At 40.8% G+C, this 13,684-nt stretch overlaps 1 protein-coding gene across 3 annotated transcripts in view; it reads right to left on the bottom strand.

The window, feature by feature from the left end:
- PFKL (phosphofructokinase, liver type) overlaps nt 1–13,684 on the bottom strand; it is a 238,173-nt gene that overhangs the window by 51,502 nt on the left and 172,987 nt on the right. For all 3 annotated transcript variants that reach the window (XM_088451029.1, XM_088451031.1, XM_088451030.1), the window contains 2 exons: nt 8,685–8,837; nt 6,919–7,083 (listed from right to left, as the gene is read on the bottom strand). In XM_088451029.1, the coding sequence (XP_088307155.1) occupies nt 6,919–7,083; nt 8,685–8,837 (318 nt within the window). The remainder of the gene's footprint in view (nt 1–6,918; nt 7,084–8,684; nt 8,838–13,684) is intronic.

The raw sequence follows: 13,684 nt of genomic DNA on the forward strand, positions 1-13,684 counted from the left end.
GGAGGAAGGGGGAGCAAACCAAGAAGGTCCAAGACCAAGAAACAGTCAACAAAAGCGTCAAGAAACAGACACGCTGCAGACTCAAGACGCAGCTAAAACCTCTGCAAGAACACATCAGTGAGGAACAGTGCCAGGAGGGCGTCTAGTGTCCCATTTGGAATCGGAGAAAGGGATTTATTGGTAAGTACCAAAATCATAGTTTCTCCTTCATCCACTAGGGAACACTGGAGTGAATACACTGGGACCCAAAGCTGACCTCCCGAGTGAGAGGCGCAAAGAAACTTGCAGAACCGTACAACCAACATCAAATAAGGGTCGCAGGGAACAAATGGAGAATATAAAGGGTATACACTGTGGACCAAATGGACTCATGGTGTGGAAGTGTAGAAGCTATTTTGGAATAAGAATCCATTTTGTATGCCATGTATACATGGAGGGTGGGTGCGCAGGACAGGATGGAGTTAATTCATTGTACAGACCCTGTCATATGTGCACAGAAAAGCATATGTACATATATGGTAAGGTATGCGATTCCAATGTTTAAACAGCACTATAGTCTCACTGCACATAATGAACAACAGATGTGTTACACGGAACCTATAAATGTAAGTTGCTCTGTAAAATAAAGCGGAGAGGAGGAGATGCTTGTGGTTACATATACACATTCGTGTCCGTGTCTCTTTACACACATGACCATATGTAGCCTTTAGCAAACAAGACCCTGGGGTGACCAAGAAAGGACTAATTCAGTAATCATAGCTAGTGTCCAGAGTCGACAACATGGAAGTTCCCACCGAGATGCCCAGCAGTATTGCACACTGGACGGACGTGGAATCATGTTCTGGGGATGGAGGTGCCAGGACAAATTCATGGGTGAGTAAACACAAATGTTTTTGCTCTTCTGGCACCTGTGTCCCCATTGCATCTAACGTTCTGTCCTGCTGGAATCAATCCTTGGGTATTTATTGGTCACCCTAAAGGTGTTGTTATTTAAACATGTTATAATCTGTTGTTATATGTTCAGTGAATGATAGGCGAATGTTTAAAGTCTTGTTTGTCTGTTTGTTATGTAACAAACCTGTCCTAATTGTGTTTTTAGAGTAACTTTGGTAAAACTCACTGATATAACTTTAGAAGAGAGCCCCACACAGTGATTTGTTTATGAAATAGAATAATGCCATGAAATTCCATTAGGTCTAGAAAAGTACGCCAGATAGGTACTAGGATTGGATACATTTACAGCAATGTGTTTTCATGTATTAGTGTCTGAAAGAACAGAGAAAGGGAGACCCTGTCAGACAGTGTTTTCGGAAATAGGAGGAAAGTTACATCAAGTCAATAGTGTTAATAACTGAGGCAGGAAAAGTCAGTGCGTGGCTGTCAGCCTATAGATAAACATTTGATATTCCTGTGCACGGGAATAGTAACCTCTAAAGAGAGGAGGGCCATAGGAGGGCCATTATTAGGTCTGATTTTAGTCATAAGAGATTTTGACTAAGCTACACAGGGGAATGTTCTAGCGAAGCTTTATGGGAATCATAAAGCAGGATATTTGATGAATGTTTAAAAAGGCTGACATCCCTAGACTGACTTGTTTAAACATCACAAAATGAGATGTGAGTTATGTAATAAATATAACCTAGATGACACACTGAAAGGTCTGATTGAGAAATGTAATAAACTTGAATAAGAATATAGAAATGACCCCCAGATGCCCACTTACTTAATTATCACTGCAGAGGAATGTTGCGTTTTATATAACTAGTGTTTTGTTTGTTTTGTTTTTCTTCTCAAAATGTATATTTCGTTTGTATTGTGAAGGCATGCTGTGACAGAGGTGCTTTGCTGATGACAATGGAATGTAGGATGTCACAGAAAATGGCTGCCGTGCTGAAATTGAATGTTTGCTTGTGAATGAGATGGGCCCATGTGTATGTGATAAAAGAGAGCTGAATGAACTTGTGAAAAAGTAGAATTGTGTGGAACAATTGTGTTGATCAGATGTGACATGTGTAAATGATTGAGCGTAGTGGAGGTGTACTAGGAATTGTGGAGAAGGTGTGCAGGAATTGAAAGAGTTAATGTGTTAGTGCGAGTGAGTTGCCATTTTTTCATGGGGACGCCCATAAATAAAAATTGGCATTGCAAGATTGGAAAAAAGATTGATGTTGAATGCATTAATGATAAAATGCTTTATTTGATATTTTCTAGGAAAACTGATATTGTAACTTGTGAGATCAAGAGAATGCAGAGAAACTGTAATTCTACAAAAAAAAAAAACAAATAGTAATTATATTTGATTACTGTAGAAGGGATTAATAGTAAAAGTGATGTAAAATTTATCTAACAAAATGTTTTAGCAGTTCAGTTCATGATTTCTTTAAACTCTTGAATGATGCATGCTTACAGATTAAGATGTTAATTGTTTTAGACAAACAAGCAGAACATAATTTTACAAATCTAAGAATATAGGCAGAATAGTGGCTGTTGCTTAAATATGACTGGACTGAATTAATTGGAAGTAGCCCAGGAATGCATATTGCCAATGCAATTTCGCAGTTCAAGTTAGCTTTAAAGAAAACAAAAATCCAATAATCCATTCCAGACGTTCCAAGTTCTGGAGTGTAAGGGAATGTGTTAATATACCCGTTATAGAAGAGAAATTATTCTCAGTTGTAAAATATCATGAGAAACTGTTACAAAAACACACAGATCAAGGGATTGATAGGTACTATAACCCTTGGACATGTCAGGATGTTGAAACTAATTTTGTTTACAGGCATGAAACTAGAATTACACTGATACTACTTAAAACATGCCGGACGTTTATTGTATGCTTCTGACTGATATGATTAAGATACTCAGATCAATATTAAAGAATATTAGGATTAAGTAAAATAAATAGGAACAATTCTTGGTCCAAAGCCCCAGGCTGCCTTGGCCGAGAGGGTGTATCTAGACCCCAAGTGGGGAAAGGAAACAAGTTGTCCAAAGAGTGCCTGTACTAAAGATATTTAAACAATTGAAAGGATTTTTAGGTCTTATTGTATATTGATGTACTTAAAAGGTGATAGACAGCAGGGATCATTGATATTCACAGAACAGCAGGAATTTAAAAGTAACTTAGCTTAGTTTCTCATGTATTCAAGAGGAGGGAGGAAATGTACTTTGGGGGGGATGAGGCTGGCATATGAGAGAAGATCTAGCAGCACAGCATATGCAAATTAGAAGGGTCTGAGCCTGCACACACTGTATGTAGTTCAGATAGCAACCACAGGAGACTAGTGAGACACAGGAAGGTGAAAATTATGATTACTTTTTTTTTTTCATCTTTCTTTAATGATAATGGATTGTTTTGAATTAATAAAATCTTTTTTGATAAGTCATGTTATTGTAAATTATAGATAGATTATACATAGTTTGTATTAGATTTTTTTGTTTGCTGCTTTTCAAATGCCGACAAATTTAGTTTTAAGTAAGGTCAAAAGCACATATCAGAGAACATACCCCAGAAGAGGAACTGCTCCAGAAAACCAAGTTGGCCAAATAGGCTACAGTAATATAATTATCTGATATTGGCGACCAGAAACAGCAGAAACACTGAACCTGATTTTGTTAAAAGTTGCAGTTACAGGTTCTTCAGAAGAAGAAGTAACTACTTAGAAAAGACTAAGTGCACGGCTTCGGGTGATGGATGGATGGTTGAGCACCGCCTCTGTCTGCCACGTGCACTGTTCTCAGTCTGAGCCCAAATACTTCATGGAAGCACTCATCACTTTCGAGATGCTATGGTAAAAATAGCCAAGAAGCACTGGATAGTCCCAGGCTCCAGTGCATAAGCCTATCCCTAATCATTGTACAGCCCAGGAAAAGTAATCAAGGTACTAGAAGAAGAAAGAAAGGAGTACCTCACAGATGTTATTCCTTCCAGAAACGAAAGATAGATTTTATATAGTTAGTTAAGCGTTGGGTAAGTTCTGTGCCCAGACCAGTTGTCAAATTGACTATGGTTTTGCAAGGTAGCAAACACAAAAACACAATAGAAACAATAGGAAAAAGGAAAATAAATGACAGATGTTATTCGTACATGTGAAGTACTTGAGGTAGTAGAGAGTGAAAAAGGTACGTATTTTATTGAAAACATTTTTAGAATGTATTTTGGAGAATCTGAGAATAAATAGGACCCAAAGCAAAGATAGTTCAATTTGACTGTATAATTCAGTCTTTACACTCTATGAAAAGTTTGTTAGAATGTTTATTTTCTAATATGATTGATAGTCAAGAACAGTCCCAGTGTGAAAAGTAGGATGATAGCTTATGGAATACTATTTAGTATAGCTGTTAGAACAAGATGTGAGCTCCTACAACAGTTACAATATGAGCAGAGTGACTTGATTCAATATGTGATGCATATATAATAGAAATTAACCAAAGTCCACCACCAGGTGTTCTCTTATGTTCTAGATCCCAATTCAGATTGCAGCACCTACAAACTGCAACCAGGTTATTGGGTCGTGATAAAGAAGCATCTAAGGAAAAGTCCTAGGACCCAGATACAAGGTCCTTATCAAGTTCTCCTAACTACCCCGATGGCAGTAAAGGCGGCAGAAAATAAAATTTGGATTCGCCTCACACTGCAAGATCTTTATACAAGGGGAGTTGGAGTAATTTGAAGTTATGAATTGATATATATATGTTGCTAGGCCCTAAGCCAGACAAAGGCTTGTGAGGATGTACTGTATACTATGCTTCGTTCATGTTAGTTTTGTTTCTAGTTTTATCAATATCCAGACCTAGTGTAAAGAATGGTCACATTATAGAAGCTTTAGCCAGACTATTTAATACTGTACAGATGAAATATTTGATGTATTTGAAATAATTATGAATGAATTGAATTTCCAGGTGAAGGATTTGGGACAGTTTAGGCTGATCCTTCAGTATCTCACAGCTACACAGGGAAGTATGTGTAAAATAGTGAGACCTGTTTGCTGTAATTATATAGCTGATAATTTATCTGACCCGATATATGTGCACTTGGAGAAAGTTAAGAAATTGAATGACCAGTTTAGGAAGATGCATAATGATCCAGAATATGATATTGATAGTAATGGATGGTTTACACAGTTGAATATGTCAAGTTGGTTCAAGGGAACAGAAGAATAGTTTTCAGGTATTTTCATGTAAATAGCTAAAGGATTGACATTGCTAGTAGTCATTTACCTGATTGTCAGGATAGATATATGGCTAATAAGGAAAATACTTACACTTGATTACTGTTCTAGGTTTAAAGCATCTAAAGAAATATCAAAGACAGCTATGATCCTGCTACCTGAGGTCCACGTAGACTAAGGGCTCAAACCCAACTGAATGTAGGAAACGGATGGGAATGAACGTAGGAACACTTCCAGGTTGAGATCCCATAGGGCAGGAGGAGGCACTCGAAGATGACTGGACTGAAGAACTCCCCCACAGAAGCTTTGCCCTCAGCGAACTCAAGCGAAATCCAGCATTCACTCCCGCCTGAAAGAACGCCAAAACCTGGACAGCTGGAATGAAGATGATGAGAAAAGGACTGCTGCGTGTACACCAAATTACAGAAGACTTCCAATGTGATGGAAGTGGGCAGGAGACACCAGCTTCCTGGCCCAAGTATAGAAGGAAAACAGATTCTGGGATACAGAAGTGCCCAAGAAATACGGCTGTAACAGCTACACCGGTAACGAAAACACAGAAGTGCGATGAACAGGAACAAACCTGAAGTAGACCCAGCCAACATGGTAACAGCCACAGGTCACTTGCAAGAAAACTACCAAATTACTAAGTACCACCCTCGGCAAGGCCAATCCAGAGTCGCCAGGAGGGCTGAAGTGAAGTTGCTAGATAGATCTGAGAGCCTGTGCCACCGAACGCCTAGTAGAGGACGTGAACTAAATGGAAAACAACACCTGGGATCACATGTGCACCAATAAGAGATTAACAACCCCTGTTCCCATAGGGAATCAAGAAGTGGACTAAGGAACCGCCAAGGCCAATAACAACAAGGTCCGGTAGTAATAAGACATGCCTCAAGTTTGACATGTAGAGTATGCAGAGCAGGCCAGACTGCAGCAGGAACCCAGAAGAGACTACTCATTTTTTTATTTTATTTTTGTTATATATATATATATATATATATATAAAGAAGCGAAGGAAGGCGGCACTGCAGGTCTTAATCAATCGTCTTATTTATTGCCAACGTTTCAGGGCTGAACGCCCCTTTGTCAAGTATCCTCGACAAAGGGGCGTTCAGCCCTGAAACGTTGGCAATAAATAAGACGATTGATTAAGACCTGCAGTGCCGCCTTCCTTCGCTTCTTTATACTTTATACTGAGGAGGGCACGCAGGCGTCCGCATTTGTGTACACGCGAGTGCCGGACCGATTGGACCTATATATATATATATATATAAATATATATATATATATATATATATCCAGAGACAGCAAATCAGAGGGCAGGGAAGACAGGACACATTCAGTAAGACACTGCATGATCCATAGTGTAATGATAAACAAATTATACAGACCCAGGAAAGAAGAGCCAGCATTTAAAAAGCAAACCACCTCCTATTCCAACCTAATAGACAAAAAAGGAACAGCAGTCATCCCGAAGCAGCACCTCAAGCTCACCTCGCGCTGAGTACTACTGCTCTTCCCCATAGTTAATTAGTCTGGACTCCTTGCTAGACTATACACTGATCCTTGACAAGCAATGTCTGTCCCCCAAGGCGGAAGAATAAACTGTTATTTTGTACAAAATAGCCAAAAAAATATTTGATATAATTTACTTTCATGTTGCCTTAAAATCCCTTAAGAACTGAATGTTAATCTATCCCAAAATCGCTTTGTTCACTTATTAGGTATTACAGTTAAAGCTCACCTTCAGATCATGAATGTTGACCTGATCCTCGAAAACATAAGCAGCATCTGCTCCAACAGCTATTCCTGTCACTGTAGCAAGATAGCCGCAGTATCCACCCATAGTCTCTACAATGAACACACGCCGCTTTGTTCCAGACGCAGATTGCTTAATGCGGTCACAACTCTAATATCAAAAACAAAACAAATGTAAAAATGGTCTTAAGTAATATTTTCTGCATTACAAATACAATGTTCACAGTATTAAGAGCATCAAATACAATCTAAACATGTTTGTTGGACTGTCCACACTTATAATCCTTAGGCTACTCATTTTTTATTCAGTGAAGGGATATGTACCCTGTTACAGGTACACTGTGTTAGCATCTAATCTTGCAGTAACCAAACCTTAAAGGGATTAAGTAATAGGTTCTGAGTTTATGGAATCTGCATGTTTTCACAAATTTGACGCTCAATTTAGAGCATCAATTACTTATAAGACAAAACCAGCCTTATAACCAATCACAGATATAAATTTAGCAGCAAACTTGCTGAAAACACCAAGGTTCCTTAAACTCAGAACCTTTAACATAACCCCGATAATGTCTAAAATGTGTTCACAAAAATGTTATTAATCAACCGGCAGGCAGCCCATAAGCAGCAGCTTCTGGAGGCACAAGCAGAAATCAGCATTAACTGCTGCCTTGGGAGTGCTTGCAGGTTGATCACAGATCTCTAATTGTATACAGTAGCTTTGGGCATTTTATTCAGAAGAGACCTCACAACACAACCTGTGAGTAATTTAATCTGCCTCAGTCTATTAGGAGCAGAGGCCAAACCTGTATTTCAAATCAGTAGCCTACTAAGGCATTCTAATGGAAAGTGGTGTACTCAGGATTCAAACATTATCCTGTGTCTGATACGATGGACAGCTCATCTAGCTACAGAGACAAGTGTCATCAGTGTCTAGGTACTTACAATGCTCCAGGTACAGTACATGCAACACTCCCTGACTTCCTCTGTGACATCTGCACTTCTCAGCCACCGATTTGTGGCTGAGAAGTGATGATACATGAACAAAGCTTGAATGGCTACTGACTACATTTATGCTTAACTAAGTTGTTTACTAAACCGACCAATCACATAAAAGAGAAGGCCCTACATAATTTCATTTTAGTATATTAAAAACATGAGTAAGAACCCACTAAAGGATTTCTACCAAAGGAAATGCGGTCAAACGAAAAATGTTGAATTTTTATGCAGGAGCACTAAAGTAATAATGTGACAGAGTTTGCGGCTTTTATGATACTTTATTAAAGACAGAAAGCTGTGTCAATAGTTCCTTAATTAGTTATGACTAAATAAAATGTCCTGTGAACTGACATTTATGCTGGGTACACACTAGATGACTTGCAAACGATGCAACGATCGTCTAGATTTCCCTTGAACTCCCAGACAAACGATCTAGTGCATACACACTGTGCAATCTTCCAAACACCGAATGATATATCGTGCAGCATTTGGTGGTTAGATCGTTAACTATATTAATGTTACCATATCGCCTGGTCGTCCGGTAGAGCGTATGCACTGCAAGATTTGCTGAAAATCGTTGATGAGATTGTCAGATTGAGCTGCATGTAAGGAAGACCTGAAGATGCAACGGACGGCACCGTGGGAGCATGCATAGTGCGTACAAATTTGACGATTTGTTGTTCAGATGCGTCGGAATTGGCCAAATCGTTTAAAATATCGTCTTGTGTGTATGGGGCTTTAGGTTATCATATTTACCTCCATTGCAGCATTAACAGCCGTGTCTGAGCCAATACTAAAGTCAGTCCCTGGTACATTGTTGCTAATGGTTGCAGGAATAACACACATGACAATGCACAGTTCTTCATATTGTTCACGAGCCTCAACAAGCTGTAAAACTCCTTCATATGCCTGCAAAAAAATACAGACATATTTTGATTTACAGGAACTACGCATAGAAAAATAAAATGCTTCTCATTCTTTATAATGATATGTGTCCTTGCTTAGTGTTCCTTCTAGCTTGTTGTTCAGACAGGATGCCAATCAAGAAGCAGGGCATGGCCTCTCGGGGGGAAAGGTGGGACCAATCATTCTTGGGGGAGTGCCCAACACTCACAGATAAATTGTGCAGCCCCAAGCTCTCCTAGCACTGTGAATAGATGCCATGCACATGGCATCTATTCACTCTCTGCTCACTGCTCCCCCCTACTTTAACCCCTTACGGGAAACTGCAGCCCACAGCGGGGACGATCGGAGACAGAGGCGCAGCAGCACAGCTGGAGTTGGGGCGCCACGGGCCTGTCGCAGTCAGGCTGTGATCAGCGGGGCACCTCCATAAGGGCAGGGTTTATTTTAGGGTTTTACAATCGGGCATGGCACGACACCCTGCTGAAACAGCCTAGCGGGAACGCCATTTGCTCATCTAGCCTCAATACACCATGCAGCGTGAGATACCTGGCCTTGAATGAGCAGCCAGGTCCCGTGCAGTTCTACTAGCGTCGAGCGTCTATTTTTGACAAAAATGCATGCAATGCGATGCGACTAGGACGCACCAGAAGACTATGCTGATTAATTTGATATGCAACACTTGTATATATGTGTGCGACTGAGTATATAAACGGAACTTGAGGTGGTAAAAAGCTGCGACCTCTGCATTGTAGCACTTTGCATGCTTGTTCAGAGATCCAGTCGCACACAGATATATAAGTGTCACATATCAAATTAATCTGCACAGTCCCCATCGCATTGCGACAGATGCATTTGCATCAAAAAAGACGCCCGTGCTAAATCTCCTGGACCAGGCGTGCCAAGAGGGGCTGTTCGGCGTGACTGCAGCAAATACGAGCGAGGACACATCTGTACTTTTCATTTTAGTTCAATTATTTAGAAAATGTATATATTTTTTGCCCTATGGCTTTAAAACATTATGGCATACAAATCACGCAGTCACAACATAGTACCTTTAGACTGACCAAGCAATATATGGTCCAGAAGTCAAATCATTTCTCCCCAAGCTTATCCTGGCACAAAACTCTCATGTTAATGCAAGAAGCCCCACTTTTCCCAATGCTCACATCAGACACCAGTGCAACACCCAGACAACCTTTTTCTATTCATTACATCCCATTAATGGTGCCAGACAGACTCCAGCTCCCACTAAAACCTTCATCCCACAATCTTTCACCTCCTGAAGTCAACAATAAAGATGTCTGCCCCTTATGTCAAATGCCTCCAACCACTACATACATCTTACTTCACTGTGCTTTTGACCGCCCTTCTAGTCGCGCCAAGCCGTGGTGTGACTCAGTAGCGCAGAGTGTTTTTCCGTGTGACTTACCGTCAAGTGCATCTTATTCACAAAGTAATGCAAATAGAATGCACAATCAGCTTTTGCTGATTAAAATGATATGTGGCATGCCTATATTCTGTGTGTGACTGCGGCCTGTTAGGATTTCTCTGTGCGGAAGCAGGTGGGATAATTACTGATTCAGCAAAGTAATTAACTCACCTGCGGATGATTAAAGAAATTTACAAAACATGACCTGTTGGTGGCACCAGAGAACTGGAGTTGAGAACCACTGGTCAACTGGAACGATGTGTACTTTTCACTGGCAGGTGTACAACTCTGCTTGGTACTTAGCTGCCTTAACCCATACGTCAATTGGTTTCTGGTTAACATCTTTTGGCTCCCATGCTGTACTCAGCGGTTTGTTACTTTTCAAAGCAAATGACCATGGCTAGTTGATATCATTGGGGTGTTGATCATTCTTGATATACTATACCTGTGAGATGATCATGGCTTTAAAACTGAAACTGGTGCTGAAACATCTGGAGCCAATAGCTATTCCACAATTAAAATCACCTGAATGTTTTATCTTGATCATACTCTATCTGAATTACACATGTGCACAAACACACACAATGTTGCCATTTATTGGGATGATCAGTTCACACCAGTCCTTAACCAATAACAGTATGAAGAAAATAAAAGCATTTGTTATCTGAACCTGACTAAATCTCCTTAATCAGGTGATATTGTTATGCAACAATGGTACCTTTTATATACTGCGGGTGTTACACCTCCAGCTGTTTCTGATACAATGTCACATTTTATTATATGTTCTGCACCCATACTGCATGATAAGGTACTTTTCTTAGTAGGAATGTAGAAAAAGTTACTAGAATGGGTACCTTAAGCATGACAACTTCCATCCAATGCTTCCAGTTCACACACCTATTCCCTTATGTCACACTCACTTACTGGGAACTAACACATTTGCTTGAATCATGCATAACCTCCTTATATATTAATCAGCAGTTAAATCCAATTGTCACCTGAAAAAAATCAATGAAGTAGAAGGGGTCCCTAAAAGAAAATATTTTTCTTCTTCCTACTTCATGAGATTACATCCCTTTCCCTTAGAAATAGATGGGTGCCGGACTATAGATAGACGGTAAATATGTGGACAATGTCTAGATAGACACAAGATGTTAGAAAGTCAATAGGTCGACAGGGACAAAAGGTCGACACACTAAAGGTCGACATGTGCAACATCTGTGGCTTTGCTGGATATTATAGAGTTTTGTGCAAAATCTATGACTGCAGGAGTGATGGCAAGACTAGCTCTATGGTTGTGACCATGAGCAGCTGACAGCTACTCAAAAAATAGGCTGGCCTCCTTATCATTTGAGGGTTTACTACTTTTTGGTAATAAATTGGAAACAATTTTACTTAAAATGACGGGAGGTAAATATATAAGATTACCCCAGGATAAACAAAGCAGCAGTATAAACAAGCAAATAGTTATAAACCTGGACGGCAGTACAGTGGCAGATACTCTTCAGGGATGACTATACAATACTTTTGACAATCCTATAGGAGAGGTAATCAGAGACAATGGGCCAAATGTAATAGGTAGTCTGTTTTGGTAAATTGTAGGGATGTGCAGGCTCGGATAGGTTCGAGTTTGCACGTGGAGTTCGGATTTTTCCCTCCAAAAAAACGGAACTCAGAACGAGGCAAAACGTCATCTTACATGGACGAACATCATCATTCCTGGTCTTTTGTCCAGGAATGATGATGTTCGTCCATGTAAGATGACGTTTTGCCTCGTTCTGAGTTCCGTTTTTTTGGAGGGAAAAATCCGAACTCCACGTGCAAACTCGAACCTATCCGAGCCTGCACATCCCTAGTAAATTGCGAGTTTGGTGCTAAACTCGCAATTTTTCACAACTCTCCAATGTAATAGGGTGTCTGTTCACTAAAACTCTCCATTCTCAAACTCGCATCCAGATGTTTTCACATTGAAAACAATCAACTCGCCCAATGTAATAGAGTGTCTGTTTCAGACTCGCAAAAAAAAGATTACCAAAAGTCCCCAAATAATAGACCTGCTTCAGGCTAGCGAGTACATCCTGAGCAGGTCAGATTAACACAGAAACATGCACATATCCATGAGATATGTACATGTTTCTGTGTGTACTTATGTAAAATGTGTTTAAATTAAAAAAAAATGATGTGCACCCCCTCCCCAAAAGCATAACCAGCCCCGGGCTTTATAAAGCCTGTTCTGGTTCTAAAAATACAGGGGCCAAAATGCGTAGGGGGCCCCTGTATATTAAGAACCAGCACAGGGCTTTGTTGAGCTGGTCCTGGTTCTGGAAAATCAGGGGACAAAACGAGTAGGGGTCCCCTGAAAATTCCTGAACCAGCACCGAACTCTTTCTAGCGGGGGGATAATGCCACAGCCAGGGAAAACCTTTCACCAGTTTCCCCGGCCAAAGCATTATCCCTGACCGCTAGTCAGTCCAGGCCGGGGATCCCTGGGGATTTGGGTACCCCCCCAATAAAGGGGTACCCCTCTCCAGGGCACCCCAGGCCTAGACTGATAGCCCGGGGCTATCCCTGGCACCCTAGGGCGGTGGGTGCCGGATTGATAGTGTAAAGTGAAAGTGTAAAATTTTATTTTCCATATTGTCTTTATTTGTAGAACCACAAGTACCAGCAAGCCTCCCCTGCATGCTGGTATTTGGAGAACCACAAATACCAGCATGCGGGGCATTACGGGCCCGCTGGCACTTGTAGTTCCACAACTAAAGAAATACGTAAAAAAACAAACTTACACCGTGAAAGTATAATTTTAATAAAACATACATGCACACTCACACTCACACATACTCACCTATTATCCGAAGTAATCCATAGGGGTGTACCTGAAAAAAAAATCCATACTCACCTCTCCTATGCGTAGATCACGTCCTCTTCTCCAAGTAGGCAATCCAGGGGTTAAAATAAAAAACCGAAAAAAACCCGATCCATGCCGGACTGAGCAAAGGTATGTGTGTACACATACCTTTGCTCCGCGTAAATGACCGTGGGCACACGTGTGCCCCATCAGTGCAGGGGCCGCCAGCCAATCAGGGAGCATCTCCGTCGGAGCAGCTCCCTGATTAGCTGAATGCGGCCAGCCTCTGTCTCCCTTAGACGTCTATGGTGAGAAATCCCCATAGCCCGTCTATGGTGAGAGCCGCTACATAGTAACCGCAAGATTAATTGATGTTAATCTTGTGGTTTACATCAATGATACAATGTCGCGACTAGATACATCTTGCGGTTACTATGTAGCGGCTCTCACCATAGACGGGCTATGGGGATTTCTCACCATAGACGTCTAAGGGAGACAGAGGCTGGCCGCATTCAGCTAATCAGGGAGCTGCTCCGACGGAGATGCTCCCTGATTGGCTGGCGGCCCCTGCAC

The sequence above is a fragment of the Taudactylus pleione genome, unplaced genomic scaffold (assembly GCF_031769625.1).
Source record: "Taudactylus pleione unplaced genomic scaffold, aTauple2 ptg000536l, whole genome shotgun sequence".
In the NCBI taxonomy this organism is placed as follows: Eukaryota; Metazoa; Chordata; class Amphibia; order Anura; family Myobatrachidae; genus Taudactylus; species Taudactylus pleione.